The sequence below is a fragment of the Phyllopteryx taeniolatus genome, chromosome 11 (genome assembly GCF_024500385.1).
Source record: "Phyllopteryx taeniolatus isolate TA_2022b chromosome 11, UOR_Ptae_1.2, whole genome shotgun sequence".
Lineage (NCBI taxonomy): Eukaryota > Metazoa > Chordata > Actinopteri > Syngnathiformes > Syngnathidae > Phyllopteryx > Phyllopteryx taeniolatus.
In genome coordinates, this window is record NC_084512.1 from 19,289,691 (window position 1) to 19,311,153 (window position 21,463).

The window sequence follows — 21,463 nt, forward strand, 5'->3', positions numbered from 1 at the left end:
CGCGAACAGGGTTTTCATTTTAATTCCAAACTACGAGTACAGTTCATTCGATATAAGGACTAATCGCACTGATAGCTGCAGTATATTTGCGTTGCTCTTTTATCTAGAAATCCGTGTCCTTTTAAACAACGTAACTCAGACACATAAATGGGCACCGGAAAGGTTGTCACACTGGAGTTTGTCCACGACAATAATAACTTAATAGGTTTCCAACACCAATGCATGGCTTCTGCTGTGCACACAACATGCTCGGATTATGCAACATTTGGCTCAGCATCGTGATCAGTTGACTCACACAGTTGACCAATAACATACACGCACTGAACAAAGTTTAACAGACAGTGGGAGTAGGAGCAGCTGATGAGGAAGAAAGGCCGACTCACACCGTGGTCACACTCGCCAAAAGCATCGCTCGTATAAGGGTGCGGTTATCTAGAGCACAAAATGACGCCACGTTTGAACTCAAAACTACAAATATTGTGACTAAATACAATAACGACTGAGCTATGAAGCTTGTGGGCATTTACCCTCATTGGACACGTCATTGGGTACACATGCTCAATCTAATGAGATGCAATACATGAGCTGTAAAAATGAAAAATTCTCCCTTTAAAAGCATAATACTTAGGGTTGGGCAACGTTTGAATTTGAGCCATTCCGGTGCCGATTCCGGTTCCTCATTTCGATTCTGGTTCCAAACGATTTTTGATTCCGATTCTTTTAGGAGGCTGGGTCAAAAAAAGTTTGCATGGATTAGATAAAGGGTGTTCAAATTATGAACATCCATTTTCTTAGCGGCCCGCAGCATAGACGGAAATGAACATTTGACTCAGGGTTCTTTATAATCAGTATCAATATCAAACTTATGAACTAAAAGGCAACGCGTGTGGAACTAACCCAGTTGACTTAATATTTATTAATTAATGTTTTAGCTAAAAGTGAAATGTAGCATTTTTAAAATCGTTATTTGGGACTGTTTATCACATCAAATGGTTTATATGTGCAAGTTTTAACTTGACTTCCTGTTTTAAGCTTGTAGCCTTTTATTTTGAAGGGTACGCACCGGATCTCAGCATTTTTGGCACGAAAAGTAACTTCACATAACACCGGTGATTATTTAATTTAATTTTTTTTAATGGATGGAACCAAATGCTATAAAACATTGATTGCTTTCCTTACCCACCGATGAGGCACAAGGTTAGTGTTTGTGATACTGTGAGACAATGTTTATGTGAATTTTGTCCCACTTCATTGTGATGTAAAGTTGCTATGGTGAAGTTTTAGCTCAATTGTTAAGCTTTTTTTTCCCGTGTCATTGACTCTTACGTTGGTTTGAAGACTAAAATAAACGCTAAAAACCATCAGTGCAAAAATGCTACCAACCGTTTACCTTGTTAGCTGCCTCAATGTTGGCATAGACGTATTTTACTGTTTCACTCACCCAGTTGACTGAGAGTTGACTTCACCGAAGCTCCGCGCAGTGTAGGCGGAGGCTCGGAGCGCAACTGACGCTACACATCGTGAAAGCCTCCTTTGCACAATATAATCGTATTCCAAGTGTTGCGCTGAGGCGACTCGTCATTCATTTTAACAATGTTAAAACACACATATGTTCGGCGGCGTTGGGCACTAGCACATCTTCGTGCGCGTTCTTTGCTGGTTTTCGCCGCTTCTTCTTCGGGATCGGTAGACTAGGCATCGAAACTGGGAACCGAAATGTTTACATTTAAACAATTCTGGGATAACCGGCACATTAATCCCGGTTCCACGTGGTTCTCGATTCTCGATATCCAAGCCTAATAATACTGTGTCTTGCTTGTCAGGGGGGCATTCAATATTTAACTAGTATATGTTTCTTATGTACTTCACAATGAGATTTGTGCTAATATTATCTGTTTGACTACCTAATTTTTAGCTCCATAAATGCAACCTCAGTACAGTTCTACTACACAGCAACAAGAATACAAATATAGTTTAGATTGTATATTAGCCAGGAAGCATGGGAGTATAACCGTTAGTACGTCTGCCACACAGAGTACAATACATGCGCTTTTCTGTTTAAAAAAAAAAAAAATGTAAGTATATTTTTTTACTTAATTTTTATGCGCAATACATTTCCAATTGAATCAGAATTGAACCTGTTTTTCCCCTATATTCAAGTGCAGTGTTGATGTTCAAACTGCACATGATGTTAAATATATACTTATTAATAAAACTGTCTCGTTTTTGAAGAACACTTAGTCCAACTACAATACTATATTTTAATGTTGGTCATTATGGTGGTATTTGGAGAGCAAAGTATTTTTTGAAGCTTTACTTGGTGTAAAATGTTTGCCAACAACTGAGTAAAAAACTTAAAATAAATAAGGCATATGGCATATAGCAGTTTAAATGGCAGTATGAAGGGGTGGCCCCGGTAAACTTTTTTTGCTCTGGTGAGTAACCCTGAAATGTTAGAGAACATTCTGTATTTGTTTTTTTTCTTTTCTTCTTTTTTACCCAACATGTTTTTGGTTAACTAAGAAGCAAAATTTGGGACTCAATGGTTTTAAAAAGTGCTGTCTTTGTTCACCTTCAGTAGATGCTAACAAAGGGACAGAAGCAACCTCAAGGCATTAGCAAAAAGCAATTAAGGGTGACACATACTGAAGGCCACATACCCTTGAAAACGCTAACGCGGGATCAGTGAGGGCTTTTTGATCGAATTCGGGATGTGAAACGGTCTTTTGCAAGCTCCAGAACGTTCCAAGAGCAGAAAAAGACTAGTCCAGAGTAGAGCCTGAGGGGCTGCACAAAACAAAGACTTTAAAAGACTAAACAATCTGTGGTCAGTCAGTCAGAGAGACAGAGGATCAGAAGGGGCTATTGTCATCCCTTGGGGTTATTGGAGATATACACACAAAGAAATGCATCAGTACAATCAATAGCTTCTCTTCCAGTGGACAATACGAGGATGGGCTCCTTGTAGTACAATGATGACATACAGGACACTCTTGTAGAAATTAAATTAGCGACTGTTTAATATTGCCTTGTAATTATCTGTGATCCACTAATGTGCATCCACTTTAGAGCCTTGCAGTATACAATGCTGGCTATTATGTTTGTAGCGTTTGTCAGAGGCACAAGATATTTGATGGAGAGTTACAGTATAAATGCAGTAGATGCTGCCTTTCTGATGGTACTTCATTATATTTGACAGCTGCAGTAGTTTAACAGATCCTTGAATTACACTGGCGTCAATATTTTGTGAAGAGATTTATGTAAGGAGACAGTATACAACATCTTGTATGCATATACTGTATATTAGAGCTGGGCGATTAATCGATATTTAATCGTGCTTTCCAATTTGGCTTCTAACGATCATAAAAACATTATAATAGAAGAAAAATGATGAATGTGCAGCGAAGCAGGCTCCTTATGTAAGTTCCTGCGTTGTAAAATGCACCATGTGTTGCTTGTAGCCAGCGTGTCGCATGTTCTTCTGCCTTCCCCGAGCAAGCTTTAAGCTGTTTATTAACACCCCAATTGGAGTTTACTGTAAAACGAAACGCACAACAAAAACAATTACTCACATTGAATATTTAAATACAAGCCACACATTGTTAAATACAAAGTTTTGAAAAGCAATGAATTGTGTTTCTTAATCATGATTTCAATATCAAAATAATCATGATCATTACTTTTTCCATAATCGCCTAGCCCTAATATACAGTATGTATACCTGTTTATATGTACGTCTGTATTATTGTGGCTTGCATAGGTAGCATGGGGGGTTGTCGCATACATGACCATATGGCATTAAAAGGCAGTCGTACATGAGCAGTTGGCCAAAGGAACAAACAAGCACACACCTCTATTTAGCCACCACCCGTTTCCCCTGCTTCATTGTTATTGGCGTACACAAACACACACATTGACATACACGTATGCACAAACACACACACACACACACACACCGCAGGCTGTAAGACACAATGCGCCACATGCTCAGTGACCTCCGCGCACCTCATGACCCACAGACCTACATATTGAAATAAGCCCCTTCATGGACATTATGAACTGTGCAGCATCTCACCACGGCCAACGAGCGCTTTACTGATGAGATGAGGTCGAATGAATGGTCGACAAATGTAGCCGTTTGCAAAATGGTTGCCTCAAAATTGAGATAAAAAGTCACCACTTTCCATGACGTCACACAGAGACAACACCTGCAATCATCCACCCTCTGAGTACTGCACTGGAATCAAGAGATATTATGGGAAGTAGACTTATCAATAACTTGTATACAAATAGCCGGGTCTCCAGAGTGCCTGCTCACCCACAAAGTGTGAAATTACGCAAGTAAATCTTTTGTGAGCTGCCGATTTCTGAAAATGTTCAGAATTTCCATGCATGGATCTGCTACACTAATTGACAAGTTTCATAAAGGTGTTGCCTGCAAGAGTGAAAATACAATCCATTCCATGCTTTTACTGTCTGATGTGTGAAGTGTTTGGGGCTGAGAAAAATAATAAGCGTCTTAAAAAGCTGCATAATTTGCTCACTGATTGAGCAATATTGCTGCTATCTGACATTTTTGAACAACAACAACAGAAATGGCAATGCTTATCTCTCACAGCGTTCACACATTGAACCAAAACAATGAATGAGGCAAATACCCTCAAGCGTACTTTCTTTTCAGAGCATGAGATCACTTCTTCAAAGTTCACGCTGTACCGGCACAAAAACTCCGCAGCGGACCAAGAAAATGGGGAACTCTGCCCTCTCGCACTGCGGGGCAACGCCAACATTTTCATAACAGCGTAATCTGAATAGAACCAGATCTGTTGCACAAATATGAGTCGATCAATATCTGAAGCGCAAAATAACAGAAAGTAGGACGGGAGAGCGTCACACCCCGAAACAGATGTGAGGGTCACTTGTGTGTTATTTTTTTTCATGGAGTTAAATGGAGGGAAAATAAGTGGTGAAACGCCCAAGATGTTCCATAACAAGGGAGGTCACAGTATTTTACACTGCTGATGTTCCAATTCAATACAATTGTGGAAAACCCCCTGTAGATTTGTGACAGCAAAATGCTGATGACCTTCTTTAACATTTCTACGGGGGCAGAAGTGAGAGTCTCTGCCGCTATTTTTAGCCAAGAAGAAATTTATCAACATCCGTTATACCTCAGGTAAAATTACATTACCATATACAGAGGAAGCCTCCAAAGTCAATGCAAATGTTTCAGGAAAGATATTCCTCAAAAAGCCAAACATAAACATGGAGCTCCAAACCGTCATCGTGTGTGAGACTTCAGCGAAGTGAGGATGTTTTTTTTGTGATGTGTATCAGTGGTAGGAAAGATGTAAAAGTGTGATAGTAAACATAAACTAAAGATATTGAACCTATTGCTACAGGACACAGCAACAGGTCTGGCTATGCAGTGGACCCCAAGTGGACCACCCGCAGACTCACCTACTCAACGATTTTTTTGTTTTGTTTTTTTACAAAAATCTTTCCCTATTTTTTGAATTATTTTGTTTCTTTTTTTTGGGGGGGGGGGAGAATCAACCCCAAAAACAACTGGTGATGCTTTATCCCCGCTTATTCAATAATTTTAGATAAAAAAATATACTAATAATAATTTTAAAAAAAAAATCAATGCAATTATATTGGCCCTCAATTATCTGCATATTTTCGCTATTCACAGTCCGGCCCAGTCCTTGTACCCCGTGAATGGCAAGGGTCCACTGCAAAATCAACTAAAGAGAGGCAGTGTTGAGTATACAATTACTTGAACATTGAATACAAAAAGTATTTACACAATTGTTCAAATCCCCATAGAAACCTGGCATTCAAACAGGGGTGTGTAGAGTTGTTATATGTACTGTACTGTATTGAACGGGGAGTAGTTTGACTTTATTTTAGTTTTATCTGGCAGGAATGGACTTCTTTTTACAGTTGTCTGGGTGTTAAGTGACTTAAAACATTGCCCGTACAGTTAATAAAGCTGTTATGATTGAAACAGTTTGCCACAAATTAAGTCACTTAACTTAATTTACTATGGGGAAATTTGAAATCAGAATAACAATCAGCAACACAGATCATATTGTGCTCAACTTTGGGGGTAATGTAATGTAATAATAAAAAAAATAAAAAAACATTGCATCATCATAATCAGAGAAGAAAACAGAAGTCACTTCCTAAACTTCCTTTCATACACAATGGCTGCAGGCAGGCCACACAACAACAAAGTCCTCAACTAGAGGCAGAAAACATTTTGTTTTAATGGAAGTCAAAAATTGCTGTTATAACCAATGCACAGGATTCTAAGCTACTTTAACAATAAACCAAAGTGGTCTTTTTGAGCCATCACATACACTGGTCTGAGATCAGATTTCCACGCCAAAGATGCAATGACTGTGATACTGACACAGTAAAAAATAAAAATAAAAATAATAATTCTAAGCTACCGCCCGTCAGAGCCACCAAGCCCACCACAGGCCACATTTGCAGAGAGGACAGGAAGAGAAAAAAAATGGAAAAGGGAGGGAGAAAGAGGGAAAGCTGGACTGCATGGTATTATCTTAACATTCTATGGCTTGATGCCCAAAAAAATCTTGCAGCTGAGGAGGAGGACTCAGTGGTGTGCATTGTGCAACGTAAAGCTCTGCGAAAACATTTTGGCCCAGTACGAGATGAATGCATCGAATCCATGGACAAAATGGGGGAAACAACAGCGGTAGAAGGAAAGGAGAGTGCTCCCGACAGTTTAACAAGCAAATCTATTTATTTACCTGCTTTAAAATTGTAAATATATGGGATGCATCATGGGTTTGCTCATACTACAATACATTTTAGAATCCGAATCATCTTGATCAGCCAAGTATGTTAAAACACACATGGAATTTGTCTCCGGTAGTTGGAGCCACTCTAGTATAACAACAAACAGCCAATCTGACAAAAAAAAATAAATACAAGTATGGAGAGTCACTGAGCAATGGAAGGATACCAGTGATGTGGTAACGCTGATACAATGACAATTGTCCAGATGATGTAGAGTCGTCAAGTAATTTAAAGCAATTTAAAGTGACTACTAGTGCGATAATTTCCCCAGATTTTCCCATTTTGGGGCTAATTTTCCTGGGTTTGGATCTTCTTCCATTGTAAGGAAACATAGTGCATCACAACAAGGACACCGTAGCCACACTTTGCATCGGGCTTTTCTTCTACTGGAACTGTGCACTTCAATCAATTTGGTAAAAAAATAAAATAAAAAAGCATGGTCTGTTTTGGACGCAAATCCTCAAGATTGTCTTCTGGAAGATCAAGCGTGAATGTGACACCAAGACTCAAGAAAACAACAACGGCACCAGGATGAAAATAAAGTTTTGAGATGACCCGGCCAGAGCCCAGACCTAAATCTAAAGAAAAATCATTGGGATGACCTGTGCAGGTAATCTTACAGATTTCGAGCTTTTGGGAGAATATTGCCGAATCTAGACAATCACTCCTACCCAAAAAGACTTAAAATGCTGCGATTAAAGCCAAAGGGCAGCTCTTTTTCTTTTTCTTGAAAGTATTTATGTTACAATGTAACTCGGGGTGTGTTCACTTGCCAAAGGCACGATAGTACAACACAAACGCTTGTCACTGTATCACAATTTCATTCCAAAAAAATTGAATGAAAAAAATACATAAATAAAAGAGCACATTGTGTTGCTGTTTGGAGGATAGTGACAGCAAATATGAGCACAAAGAGGAGCGGGTGCAATGGAGGCCAGCTACATCTGCTCCATGAAAACCGAGGCCCCCCTCCTACAGAAGAAGAGGAGGAGGAGGAGGGATCATACAGCAGCTACCTATTATAATACAATATGTGACATTTTTGAAGGCAATTAGATGCTATCGCGTGTCCATTCCCGTTCCCACCAAGCCTGCGCGATGTGACCGACCTTTGTGGCTCGATCAGACTTGAGCCGGCAAATCGCGGATGTGCTCACGGCGGAGATGTGAAGAGTTGCGAGAGGCGCAGGCGACGCTTTCAAGGCTGCCTGCCCGTCGTCACAATGGTGCGGCCATCGCACTGGCCTCGGTGTTATTTTCCCAGCACAATTTCAAGTCTGCATTTGGCGTGATTTCTTGTTTTAAAAACGCATAACGCGGTAAGTGCCACGGCTAAATTGGTCAATAGATGAGCATCATCGAGGCGACTTTCCTTGTCTTGTCTCCTCATTTTCGCTACGGTAAACTTCACGTGCGCCTCAATGGTCGACCACTACCCCTCACAAATGGATGTTGTTGTTGTTGTTTTTTTTTCCCCCCTACACAATGAATAAAGGTGAGGCGTTTTGCTGAATGATGTGTGGCTTGCTGTCCCGTGTGTTTGTGCGTGAGAGCGCAGCCCAGCCCTACCGTCGCTGCCGCAGTAACGTCTGGCTCCGGCCTCCTCGTTTTCCACTCGCGGTTGCTCCTCGCTGGCGAGCCGGCAGCGGCCACAGAGGGCGACCAGGAGATGTCAACACATTTTGAGAAAGAGTCCGGATGTGGTGTTTCAAAATAAAAGCGATCTAAGCGCAACAGCACAAAGGATCCAGTCATTGCGTCCCATGTTGTTCCTCGGCCGTGTGCTTAATTGTGAAAATAACTCCTTGTGGTTTCCTGTGTGTTACGTTTCGCTTGACACAACTTTTTCCCATCCTCAGCAAGCGCCTGCGTCGACACTTTAATCCGTGGGTGCTTCCAACTCAAGCAGAAGTTCCGTCAGCTTGAACTGAGTGGGCGGGTTTCCTACTCGCATTGGTCACTTCTCAAATCCCCTTTGCTGCAGAACTGCATCTCCGACTGGGATGCCCCACTTGGGGTTTCTCATTTCCTCAAGTATCACATTCAAGAACAACAGAAAACTAGATCAAATAACAGCGGAAAACATATCAGTACGTTTCAACCAAACATTATATTATTTACATGCCAATTTATACGACGTGATTTAAAAAACAAAGTGCCATTGTGTGTTTCAAATGAGCAACAATTCAAAAAGTGAAACTCAAATCACGTCTGTTTTCTTTCACGGTGACGTAATGACGTTTGCTTGACTATTGTCATCGTAAAGCTACTTGGTGTACTCACCTGAACGCGCCGGCAGTTGGGCGGGGTGCGTTGATTGCATGAACTGTCTCAAATTCAACGCGTGTTTTAAAGATATTTCGTTTTATACGGTTTTAAGAAAGTATTACCACATTCTTCCCTGTTTTTATTTCCGTACGCTGTTGGTCAGGAGGACTGTAGAAAACATAAACAAAAAATCCAATATATAAATATAAGAACGTGAAAATATTTGCATTTAACTATCAATAGATAACATCAATAATCAAAATACAACATTAAGGCCGTTATTGTTATTAAATAATGAGCAAGGCACCTTTAGTTTACGTGTTACCGAAACCCCGGTTGACAAGGCAAATCAAATCGAACACCCCCTTGCATTTGAAGTTGGGAGTAGGAATGTGCTCGTGCTCTCCGAGCAGCGAATGAAAAACAACATGGACGACCAGCGGGACGTTCAAAATCCCAAACCAAACACAAGCGCCAGCCTCGTCATGTCGCCCACTTCCGCGGTGGCCATGGAGATTAAAAGGAAGAAAATACGACAGAGTGAATTATTCCAGCAAACAGAGGTAAGAATATTGTCTATTTCCTGATGTGACTAGCGTCGAGTCATATTGTTGACTCCTTGGCTGACGCCCGATTGGATCCAAAGTACAAGGAAACAAGCGACCAAAAAAAAAAAAAAAAAAAAAAAAAGCCCCAGCCAATATTTAGTTAAGAGCACAGCTATGACATAAAATGGTATTGTGCTCAAATAACTCCCGAACAATGACACTTCAAAGGGGGCACACTTCACAAATCCACCACCATTGTTGTTGTTCGCCTTTTTGAATTCCGAGCTTTGTACAGTCACCGTTGCCTTCGACACGACCAAAATTGAAACAATGACACATTTCTTTGTATTAAACTGAATAACATAAAACAACGTCCAAGGCTTGCATTGGTTAGTAACACTGTACCGAATGAGATTTTGCTTCAATGTGAACGTTTCAAAGTAGAAGCAGTTTAATTCAGGTTCTTTTGTGGAACGCGTTTGCTTTGCTGTTGAGCTGTCTCGGCCACCGTATTTCTCTGATTTGGATTTAAGTGTCAAGGAACAACCTCTGAATAACTTTTATAACACCACTTGTCACACCTTGATTCTGCTTTATCTCATTCACTTGTGCTACAAAATAAATTATCGTACAAATTGGCCAATGTAAAATTGACAAAGAAAGAAATGCAACATAGTACATGGTTACATTTGCCATATTATACTTTGACGTATATTTGCACATCAAAGTACTAGTTACGTTATGCATGCTGTACAACTGCACTGAGAGCAGTTTCTCATATTTTGGTGACCTCATCAAGCCACACGAGACTATGAAAACATTAGAAACGCACATAACAGCATCCAAAGAAGCCAAACTTGATCTTTTCCCGTTAATAATTGTCAAACATTTCCCTGCAAGAGCACCAGCATTCAAGAGAAGCTGGACTTTGAGGTGCGAATGCGAGAGGGCGCCTACAAGCTGCTGCTGGCCTGCAGTAAGAGAGAACAGATCCTCAACGCCTCCAAGAACCTGCTGACCTGCAACGCCAGGATCAAGGCATACACCGGTCACATGCAGAAGATGCACGAGGAGCACGATGTGACAGGAGTCAGCAGGTACTGTCTATGCTTGTTATCACGACAAACACACAGTTACGGAACGCCCCCCAAAATCCACTGAAATACGTAAAAATGCAATGAATTATAGGTCTTTATTAGTGTTCCGAATTCTTGCTCGGGCTCTTAGTCTCAGTGTTTGCAGGCATTCAGAGGAGCGTGTGCCATGTAGAGGAACGATTGCTCTGTCTGGTGAGTTCACTTCCCATTTCTTTTTGTCCAGATAACTCTGAACTGAAAAATATCCAAAGACGAGCCACTGAAGTCATTTATCCGAGGGTTATTTTGTAAATCGACTCTTCTCTCTGTTTTAGGACTTCGTATTCCATTGATGTGGAAGGATCAGGATCACTTTAACAACCGAGGAAGTGAGTTTTGCCTTATTTGCTTGTCGTTCCTACTTTATATTTTTTATTCTGAGCTTTCCGTGCTAACCCTGTTTTTTCGCTGTAGGCTCGCGGCGGGTGGCCATCTTCTGCGTGATGCAGATGGACTGCCAGGTGTTTGACACCAAGATGGCGGTGGTGGACCGATCCATCACGGACGTCTGCTTCGACGAAGTAACCATCTTGTAAGTACTTGTTGTGTGCTCACGCTAGATATGAATAGATGCTACTTGTCAGTCGCTATGCCAGCAGTTGCAATTCAAACAAGAGAAAAATCGCGTTGTATTCAACTGAATGGGCCCAGATTTAACACTAAGTACATTTGTGAGTAAATTGAGATCATCAGTATTTCAGTATTTATACATTTTGTGACATTTTTGTTTGGTGGTGTGTCGTGACATTTTTCTAATGTGAAATATGTCTTGGTTCAATAAAGGTTGGGAGACACGGCCATAGAGCAGTGATTCAAAGTAACAGCAGTGTACCATACTTTTCAAGTACAGTTCAGTTGTATTGAACTTAAGTACAGTGCATTTGGTCTTTGAGAACTGGTTGTTTACCAAACATTTCTTTTTAACTTATGTGCAATACATTTTAATAGAATAATTTAAAGTACATTTTTATTTTACTATATTTAAGTGCAGTGGTAATGTTCAAACTGTGCATTATGTTACAGTGGCTTACAATAATATTAAATATACTTATTAGGACTACAATCTGTCTTGTTTTTTGATGAACACTAAGGCTTACTATACTCCTATCTTTTAACCTTGGTCATGATATTTGTACTTGGAGAAGAAAGTCGTTTTTGAGGTGTCACTTGGTGTAAAAACAAAAGTTTGAGAACCACTGCCCTGAAGATCTTTTTTTTAAATTTTTTTTTTTATTTACCTTAAAGATTACAAGACTTTTTAAAGTATGTTTTAATATCAAGCTTTATATTTTTTTAACCCATTTTACTAGTAATTTCTGATGTGTGTTTAATTTGTGCTTCTATTTTCTTTTACAATTTATTTGCCATTTGTTTACAATTTTATTATATTTTGTAGCTCTATTCTTATATTATTTAAATTTAAATGTAGTTTCTTTATCATTTTCGAATGTTTAATTAGCCATATTATTTAACACGTAATATTTCCAAATGTTCATAAATGTGTATCAATCTTATTTTTCCATGTTTCCGTGGTAATAATATCCATGATCCCCCTTTGCAGTAAAGATGCAGTTCCCGGGTTTAAGCTGCGGGTGGCGCTGTGGAGCTGCGCCGTGGAGGAGGAGCTCACCTTGGTCAAGACGCCAAAGAAGCTGGCCAAGAAGCTCCGGAATTCCTTCGGGAAGACGGCCGGGAAGAAGCTCTGCCCTCTGCTGGATACTCCAGATCCTGACACGTTCCTGCAGTATAACCCGGTGCCCGCGTATGTATTGTGTTACAGTAATACAGCACTGTTGTGTTTTTTGTTTTTTATTTTGTGTGTGAAATCGACCAAGCCAGCGAAACAGTGCGCGCATTGTGATGTTGGCTCGCTGAACAGGTTTTTAAACAAATGATACCAAGCGACTGTTGGAATATGGCTTCAACATTTGTTTGGTTTTTTTAAAAGGGGGCTTTGTCCCAAAAAGAATAAAACAAATAAAATGACAATAGGGGGAGGGGTTTTATATGAACTCATTTGAAGTCAATAGCGCACTGCATGCTATTTATTGGGTATCATTGACCCATTATTCACCCTGCACTTAAACTGTTCCATTCTGTGTTTGTTGTTGTCCCAGAGGAGCCAAGTACAACCTCCTGGCCTACTCCACCATGAGACTCCCCGAGGCTGAAGGCAGCTTTCAATCCCACTCACTGGTCGTGCTCCAAAATTGTAAGAAAGCAAAACGTATCCGACAGTTTAGCGACAATTTTCTCTTTCTTTTCTTAATACAGGTATGTACGTATAATGTATACTTCGTGTTACTGTATGTCTGCAGCCAAGATTATGAATGTTGCAGGTTGGCTGGTGATTTACTTATTAGATTACACAAAACACAACTTCATGGAGAAGTCGTGCCCGGTGGATGGAAAGCGCTGCTACTGTATATTGAAGTTATCTATATGTTGATGTTTAAAATTGACAGTTTTGCCACCTTTCCTTCCTCTCAGCTGATTGGTCGTCGTGGCTTCCGCTTTACGGCAACCTGTGTTGCCGTTTGGTGGCCCAGCCTGCGTGTATGACGCAAAGCGTGATGGCCGGTAACCTCAACCGGAAGGTAACATCTACTCTATTTGTCTTCTAAGCCAGAGTTTGGGGTTAGGTTAACCCAAAGTCTTTTTTTAATTGCTCTGCTGTGTGTTCTACAAATAGATTTAAACACACCCGCATCATGTTTATAGGTTAAACGTTACAAGCTATAACACTACAATGTATTTATTAATTTATTTTTTTCTTTTTAAGTTGAATGTTACGGGGTATACTATATTCTTCATTGAAAAACATTTTCAAGAAAAAATCTTTGAACGTTATGATGTACCACAGTATTTTTCTTGACAAGATATCATACAATATTTTCATTAAGAAAACATGTTGAATTGTACACTACTATTTTTTTTCTTTTATGTTACAAGGCATCACAATTTTATATTTAAGAACGTTTCGAAAAGTTGAATGTTCCAAAATATACTATTTTTAAATTTTTCATTTGAAAAATGCTGAACCTGACAAGAATAAAAAAAAAAGTTATGTTACAAGATATCAGGCAAATTTTTTCTTTTAAAATGTGTACATGAAATGTTATATATATATATATATATATTATAATATTATTTAGATATCACATTTTTTTGTGAAAATTGTATTAGAATTTTACAGGATATCACACTTTTATCTAAAATATGTTGAATGTTACAATGTTTTATTTTTTTTAAAGTTGAATCTTACAATGCAGTATTATGTCATACTATTTTTATTCAGAAAATAAAGAACATCTATATAATGTTACCTTTTTATTTAAAAAAATCAAAGAAAACTTGTAAACAGGTGAGTGTTGCAAGAACTCTTTTTTATTTAAATAAAAAAAGAAAAAAACAAATGGTGACAATCGCAAGATACCACACTATTTTTCTTTTTTATCAAAAAAAAAAAAAAAAAGTTTAATATTAGTACACAATCTCACACTAATACTAATAATAATCATTTGCTTTGTAACCAATATCACAACTCTAAGTTGTCCTTTTTTTCTTGAACTAATCAAGAATTTGAAGCGGTTAGATGTGAATGTCTTGAACTACAGCCTTCTGGCTTCAAAAGCCAGTCGTCATGTTCGGTTCTTCCACCGTGTCTCCCCAGCAAAGTGTGGAAGGCCTGGAGCGCCGCTGCAGCCTCTACTGCGTCCTGAGCGCCGCCACCTTGTCGTGCTACTTCAGCCCGGAGGAGATTGATGCCAAAGTGCGGCCGGCGCTCCGCCTGCCAGTCAGCAAGGTGGGACGACTCGGCCCGCGCGGTCACCTTCACATCGGACACGCTCGTTTTCATTTCACGCTCGCTTGAGCTTGTTGATTAAAAATGACAATGCCACATTGCCACGAAAGCGGCACGCTCTAGCGGGTGGGGACACTTAATTGGAGATTAATAAAACGCGTTCAATGTTGATTTACTTTGCATTGCTTGAAGGACTTGCACCTGTTTCCTATTATTATTGAACATTTGCCTCTCACAATGAGCCATTTTTCATCTAGCGTTGGGAGTCATGGAGCGTTATTACTCTTTTCTTTGATCCAGAACATTAACTTTTAACAGCATACTGACTTTTATCCAGCTCATTCAAGGCTTTTCAAAGTCTGGATATCATAAAACTTTGCAAAAACCAGATGGAACACAGTGTATTGTCATGAGAGGGCTGTAAGAGATGTGTTTGCGGTTCTTCAAAAAAATTCATGTATACAAGTGGCTTCGATGAAACTAAAGTGTCCTTTTGGCTCTTTGTCACTCATCTACTATTTCTTGGGAAAGAGCACGTCAGTTATTGAAGTTGTTACTTCAGGACACCCGCATCCAAGTGATGGAAAAGGAGTCGGGAGGAAGGAAGTCCAAGAGTCTGTCCATCATCAACCCTTCGCCAGAGGGAACGCAGACCGAGGTCTTTACATCAGACACCAGGGAGGAGCTGGACCAGTGGCAGGAAGCGCTGCATCAGCACCTCTATGATCAGAGTGAGTTTAAAGTGATCCCTGTTAATCGTGGGGGATACGTTCTGTAGTTTTTTTTTTTTCCTCCTCCCTCCCACATGCTTTAACCACACTTAGGCGTGTTAAAACACACTTGTTAAAGTCATCCTTAGCGCCTGTTCACACTCACGCTGCCTGTCAAGAAATGGGAAACTATCCTATCATATACACGAACATTTGAGGAAATGAAAAGTAAAAGACTCACTCACACGGTTATAAAATAAGATTTTGTTTGCTTAAAGCTGTTTATTTTTACTCTGTTGAAGTGTACCGTAAAACGGACATGTACAACAAAAGACAATTGAGCATTGTATATTTAAACACCAACATGTTCAAACCAAATAATTTCGTTTAACGAAAGTTTGCTAGCTCAATGCTAACATAATGTAAAACACCATAGATGGGTGGACAGTAATTAGCATAGATTTTACGGTAATTAAAAAGATATTATTTTAATAAAATATTTTTTAAAGTCAGAAAATTATCAAATGTTATAATATATAAATGGTGTTTTTTTTTTTTTTGTAATTATTGAAGTCATAATCTTACGAGAATATATTCAGAATTTACAGGGCTTAATTTTAAATCATATTTTATTCTTCGTGCTTGTAATTCAGACTAAATCGCTACTCTGTGTTCGATGTAAAGGAAAGAAAGAAAAACAGTGGTGGGCTGCTGCTCCTAATGCACACACTGTTGTGTGTGTCCGTTTGTGTAAAAGAACACTTATCAAGGTGTTGTGTTGTTGTTGACCACCAGGTCAGTGGCTGCACTGCTGCGAGCAGCTCATGGAAATCGAGGTGGCGTCGCCACGGAAACCATCGCTCTTCCTCACTAAGCAAGCAGACTCTGTTTACAACGAGCTCAGTGAGTACTGTGTGTTTGACTGGATACTTTGTTTATTTTATAGAAAGTGCTGCAAATGAATAGGACTCAATTGAAATATATATATTTTTTGTGTTATGTGGGTCACGTTTGTTTGTGGGGTTTTTGCAATGTATTTATTTTTACTTTATTACTTTTGTTAAAACCTCATCTAACTACAATGTGGATATTTCTTCTGAGACACATTTTTCTCTATTTGTGAATATTCTTTTCACTTTTTTAAATAGCAGCATGCCAGCATCATTGCACTTGTACTCCAAACTTGAAGAATATAAAGAATATTGGCGATTTTTTGTTTTGTTTTGTTTGCTTGTTTAACCATTCAGATTTGGCATATGAAAGACCCATCCTAACTTTTTGTAATTAATTTGACTAAAGATGAATAAACGTGTGTACATTAACACTATAAAACTACATTAATGTGGATTTAAGTTTAATAAACGTTAAACATTTTCTCATCCCAAAAACACACACAAAATAAACCATTTTCTTTGTTTGGATAAAAGAAATAAAACTCACTAAATTTGACAAATCCTTTTTATTGGGCAGCAAAAATATACTAACTATACAAATATATAGTAAAAGCTATCGAACGTCATATCCACCCGTTCATCTTTCTCTTGTATTTATAAAATAATATAAATAACTAGAGCTGCGCGCAGCTATAATCGGGCCCTCGCACCCCGGCCCCGTTGGGGTACTTACAGTTTCAGGTCCTGGCAGGTTGGGGTATTGGCACGATGAAGGGCCGCAAATTGGCCCCGGGCGGTAGGTTGGACACCATGCAAAGGACATATGCAAAGTTATGGCCCATATTGAGTAAATGTGGGCCACACAAAAATGGAGGCTGACCCGCAAATGGCCCCTAGGCCATAGGTTGACCACCACTGCTTTCAGAAGCGCAAAGCTGTGTGACAAGTTATAATGTGAAAATGCGGGCCGTACAAAAATGGGGGATGGCCCCCAGGCCATAGGTAGGAGACCACTGCTGTTGGACAAGTGCAAAGAAAGCCTTTTCAAAGGTTACATTGAGATAATGCAGGTCACACAATAATGGGGGATGGCCCCCAAATGGCCCCCAGACTATAGGTTGACACCACTGCTGCAGGACAAGTGCAAAGTACAAATTGTAGGTCACATTAATGGTGGAAAATGTTTTCAAATGATTTATATTGGTCCAAAATCACAAAAACCAGCCTTGTTCCTCTTTTTGTAATCTGCCTGATAGGTCACAGTCTTTGAGGTTTCAAATGTTAAATTGAATCGAACATCAGACAGTGCCTGCAAATAAACACAGTAATGCTGTTCAAAATGGAGAGTATTTCCTGAAGGAGTGAGAGAGAAATGAACTAACCAGCTCTGAGTAGCATGAATGAGAGGCTGTAAAATGAAAACAGCACACAGTTCTCGACGACGTTGTGGCTCGGTCTCCTGTTTTGGTCCCCCAAAGTTCGTCCTCGTACTCTGCTATCCTTCTTGCACACATTTCCACGAGCGGAAACAGAATGCGCATTCATTCAAGAGGCGCTATCGACTACAACTCACGGCCAGGCACTCCCACACACAGAGACTCCCTGACTTGAGCTTGCGTTCAAGTTGAAATGCTCCTTTTAGCTGTCATCTGAAATGCTCCTTTTAAATCACCAGGCAAGAGCAACTCAACATCAAAGGACATCCATAAGCTCAACGCCGCAATAATGGTTGGGAAATGACCTTTAAAAGGTCATAGGTCCGTTTCTGTTGAGTTTAGTGTATCGGTTGTAATTACTATTTTGTAGAAGTCGGGGTCATACACGTACCTGCCTCGTTTGGTAGGTGTAGATGTGACGTACTACGAATAGCTCTTTGAGGAACTGCATCAGCAACCTTCGATAAAGGGCGAACCTTACGATTCCGAAGTCGCAGGTCACTTCCTGTTGGGTTTAGGGCATACGTGTCTTTGGGGTTTTTGTACGTCTGGGGTCGATGCAGGTGTGAGACGATTTTTGTAGCTCTAGGTGAAACGTAGAGCAAATGAGACTTTGATGAAGTTTAGGCATTTTCGGTTTGGTGGCAAAATGTGGAATGAAAAGTTTGAAGGCCCGCCCCCGTCATATAGTTCGTCGGATTAAAAAGCTTTTGATAACTTTTAATGTCCCCATGTCTTGAGATGATACACACCAAGTTTGAAGCGAATCGGATGAAAGCTGTAGGAGGAGTTCGCAAAGGATACAGACAAAATAGATTACGCAGAAACATACTTTCACTTATGATGGTGCACAACGGAAGACAAAACTGCTTGACAAATCTCAAACACAGACGGAAAAAACACTATTAATGAATTAAAGCTAACAACACCACCAACATTACACCGGATTGTGCCAAATTAATACTTAACTTGCTTTGGCCTGAGCACAGAAACAAGGAATAGCTGAGGTTCCCCCAAAAAGCTGCAAATATGCGAATTCGCAAATTGCCTAATATTCACTGCCTTGAGATACGAGTGATACTTAGTTTTTGAGATAAGAGCCAACTTGAGGCCAATTTTTGGCTCTCACTTGTAAGTAAAAATTGACTGTGGACTCACGTCACAAAAAGCAGTAGCTTGGCAGATTGTAAAAAAAATTCTTCAAAAGAAGTCTTCAAGTTGTTTAATGAAGTTCACAGTCAAACTTAGATGTTGTGTATTTATAACAACCACACAACTTTGCCTTCCTGCCTGCCTAGCTTAATGCTAACACGTGATGCAAAACACCATTAAGCAAAAAGAATAGCATCGATATTTGCACAACAAATGGTGCACGAACGCATGTAGACACACACGCATATATTCTTTATCCTCTGCAAAAAACGACTAATATTACAGCAGTTTACTGAAGTCCCTTACAGTAGTTGTGAAACTATTCGTTGGTATGCATGATTGTATTATACTGCCCCCTGGTGGCCAAGTCGCACACACCAGAAAAAGCCACGATGAATTCATGATGATTCGTGATGGACAAACTGTTAAATTGTTTGCGTTCTATTTAATTATCTTATGACTGTTTCTACAAAGGACAATATTATAGACTTTTTTACATTTTTATTTACTTATTTATTCACGGAACCAATTAAACTTGTATCTCAAGGCACCACTGTATGTTGCCCTTACAGGTATCAATTCTCCGGGCAAGTTCGAAAGCATCACCGACATCATCCACAGCAAGATCGAGGAGACCGACGGCTGCTTCCTGATTGGCCACGAGGAGGCGAGGGTGCTTCCTAATTGGTCGACTCTGTTTGATGGTTCCCAATCGTTGGTAGTGCAGAAGACGCCGACGACTACTAATGTTCTGTCCCAGAATCAAATCTGCACCCCGTGTTCGAGCCCCAGGACCTGCTCCAGCTCCACGCCCAACAGCGGCAAGAAACGGCGTGCCCCGCTTCCTCCCACGAGCCCCTACGCTGCTCCTCCTCCTCCTCCTCCTCGCCCCGGCAGACCTCCTCGTCCTCCGCCTCTCTCACATTCGGAGAAGGAAAACACTTCGCGGGCGAAATCCAAAACGGGAAGACCGTCCCTGGACGCCAAATTCTCCGCCATCATCCAGCAGCTGCAGCACAACAACAAATACGGAGGGGGCGGAGCTCCGGCACTGGGCCGCAAGAACGCCCCGCTCGCTCAGGTTGAAGTCGGCGAAGTTGCCGCACCGAGGAGCAATCTGAGGAAATCGTTCAGAGAGAGGATGAACTTCAAAGCCAACATGTAACACTGAATTGTAATGAATACAGATTACTCTGTCGATCGGGCCCCCAGGAGGACATTTTGTGGTCGTTTGACTTTTTCTACTGTGAATTCGATAACGGCTAGGACACACTTCACATTCGACGTGAAACTAGCGTGAGGCCAGTTAGCTTAGCGTAGCATGAAGATGCCACCACTCGAAGTAGTCTTGGGCAAAACGTTTGTGCTCAAACCAGGACCACATTTCATTTTAAAAAAAGAGAAAAATAGAAATGGTTTAAAAAAAAAAAAAAAAAAAAAAAATTAAGAACACATGCAGTTATCTGCCTACCTTGTAAATGTATACATCAAAATACGTAAATTGTGGCAGTGCATGAAAAAAAAAAAGGTTCCAGCAAACCAACCTCTATTGAACTTCAACATGTTGCGATATTCAGTGTCTGCAATATTTCTGCAGTATGTATTCTTCACACTGCAAAGGTGGCCCAGCAAATAATCTGAAGCAGTCTTATTTTGCTCCTGAAACTTTCTTCTTTTAGCCTTCACTAGTGCATCAATGTCAGGAGTCGTATCCTGCATAGCAGACAATTCCAGAAAGTCATTTAAGTGGCAAGTGGCCTCCAGTGGACAAAATTAGTAACAATAGTAACTATATTGAAAAATAGCAATGTTTTCTCTGTCCCCGTGGGCCGGATTGGACCCCCCGATGGGCCAGTTCTTGCCCGTGAGCTGTACGGTTGACACCTCTGTAGTCCTTGAAAGTAGCTCTGGATCTTCAGACAGCCTAGCTGATCATGTTGTGGACGAGAAATCTCAGTGTGAGGGTGGTCGTCATTTGAATTAACCCCGCTGTTGCATCACAGTTGGGTGGAAGTGTAGCGCTTGCTTACACATTTTTTAGCAATTGATCACAAAATATTTACTTGGTTGTTTGATTTCCCACTTGACGGGAAGGCAGGCACACCAGAGCATTTTTAAAAAATAGATACAAAGAAAACAAAAAATGCTGTTTACAGTATGCTTACTGTAATGCTCTTGCACGTGCGAAAGGAGAGCAACAGTTGTAGAGGCAGTTTTCAGCTGATTGTTAAACGCCAGCAGAACAGTAAAACATGGTGTCCAAGGTGTGCCCCACCCTGAATGATGTGCTATCGGTGCGTGCAGTCAGAGAAATTTCGCGATTACCGACGGTGTACCTCTGAAGCGTATCGGTGCTCGTTTCTGGCGCATCTCTAATGTTGTGTTCAGACTGAATGTTTTTTTTTTTTTTTTGTTGCTGCTGTTGTTTTAACATTGTTAAATGTTGCCCGTACAGTTTCATATGCAAATTAATTTACCCAGCAGATGCAACATTTAGCAATTGATGACATACTATACTAGTTGTAATTTTACTGTATTTCAGTTGGGATTAACTTTTTGACACTTACATGATGCTTCAGCGTTTCAAAATATTGCCTGTACAGTTTCATACATGAATGAATTCACCCAGCAGCTGCAAAGTTGAGCATACAATTACTTAAACAGCACATGGTGGTTTTATTGTA

At 40.2% G+C, this 21,463-nt stretch overlaps 2 protein-coding genes and 1 long non-coding RNA gene across 6 annotated transcripts in view; 2 read left to right on the forward strand and 1 right to left on the reverse strand.

Moving 5' to 3' along the window:
* cep170aa (centrosomal protein 170Aa) overlaps positions 1 to 8,781 on the reverse strand; it is a 35,788-nt gene extending 27,007 nt beyond the window's left edge. For both annotated transcript variants that reach the window (XM_061790069.1, XM_061790067.1), the window contains exon 1: positions 8,401 to 8,781. In XM_061790069.1, the coding sequence (XP_061646053.1) occupies positions 8,401 to 8,586 (186 nt within the window). In that variant the 5' untranslated portion in view covers positions 8,587 to 8,781. The remainder of the gene's footprint in view (positions 1 to 8,400) is intronic.
* On the forward strand, positions 6,423 to 8,574 carry LOC133485805 (uncharacterized). The gene is made up of 2 exons (XR_009790807.1): positions 6,423 to 8,150; positions 8,327 to 8,574. It is a non-coding gene; the product is annotated as an uncharacterized LOC133485805 (long non-coding RNA).
* Positions 8,782 to 8,800: 19 nt separating the features above from the next.
* On the forward strand, positions 8,801 to 20,229 carry rtkn2 (rhotekin 2). Of its 3 annotated transcripts, XM_061790074.1 has the most exons (13): positions 8,801 to 8,921; positions 9,478 to 9,662; positions 10,548 to 10,744; positions 10,875 to 10,936; positions 11,059 to 11,112; positions 11,198 to 11,315; positions 12,345 to 12,545; positions 12,901 to 12,995; positions 13,274 to 13,380; positions 14,457 to 14,588; positions 15,151 to 15,319; positions 16,094 to 16,201; positions 19,352 to 20,229. In XM_061790074.1, the coding sequence occupies exons 2-13, from the start codon at positions 9,516 to 9,518 to the stop codon at positions 19,942 to 19,944; spliced, it is 1,983 nt and encodes a 660-aa protein (XP_061646058.1). In that variant the 5' UTR covers positions 8,801 to 8,921; positions 9,478 to 9,515; the 3' UTR covers positions 19,945 to 20,229. The 3 variants fall into 3 exon arrangements, with proteins under 3 accessions (XP_061646058.1, XP_061646060.1, XP_061646059.1); XM_061790076.1 differs by lacking the exon at positions 8,801 to 8,921 and having other exon boundaries at positions 9,314 to 9,662; positions 10,556 to 10,744; XM_061790075.1 differs by lacking the exon at positions 8,801 to 8,921 and having other exon boundaries at positions 9,316 to 9,662; positions 10,890 to 10,936.
* The last annotated feature ends 1,234 nt before the right edge of the window (positions 20,230 to 21,463 follow it).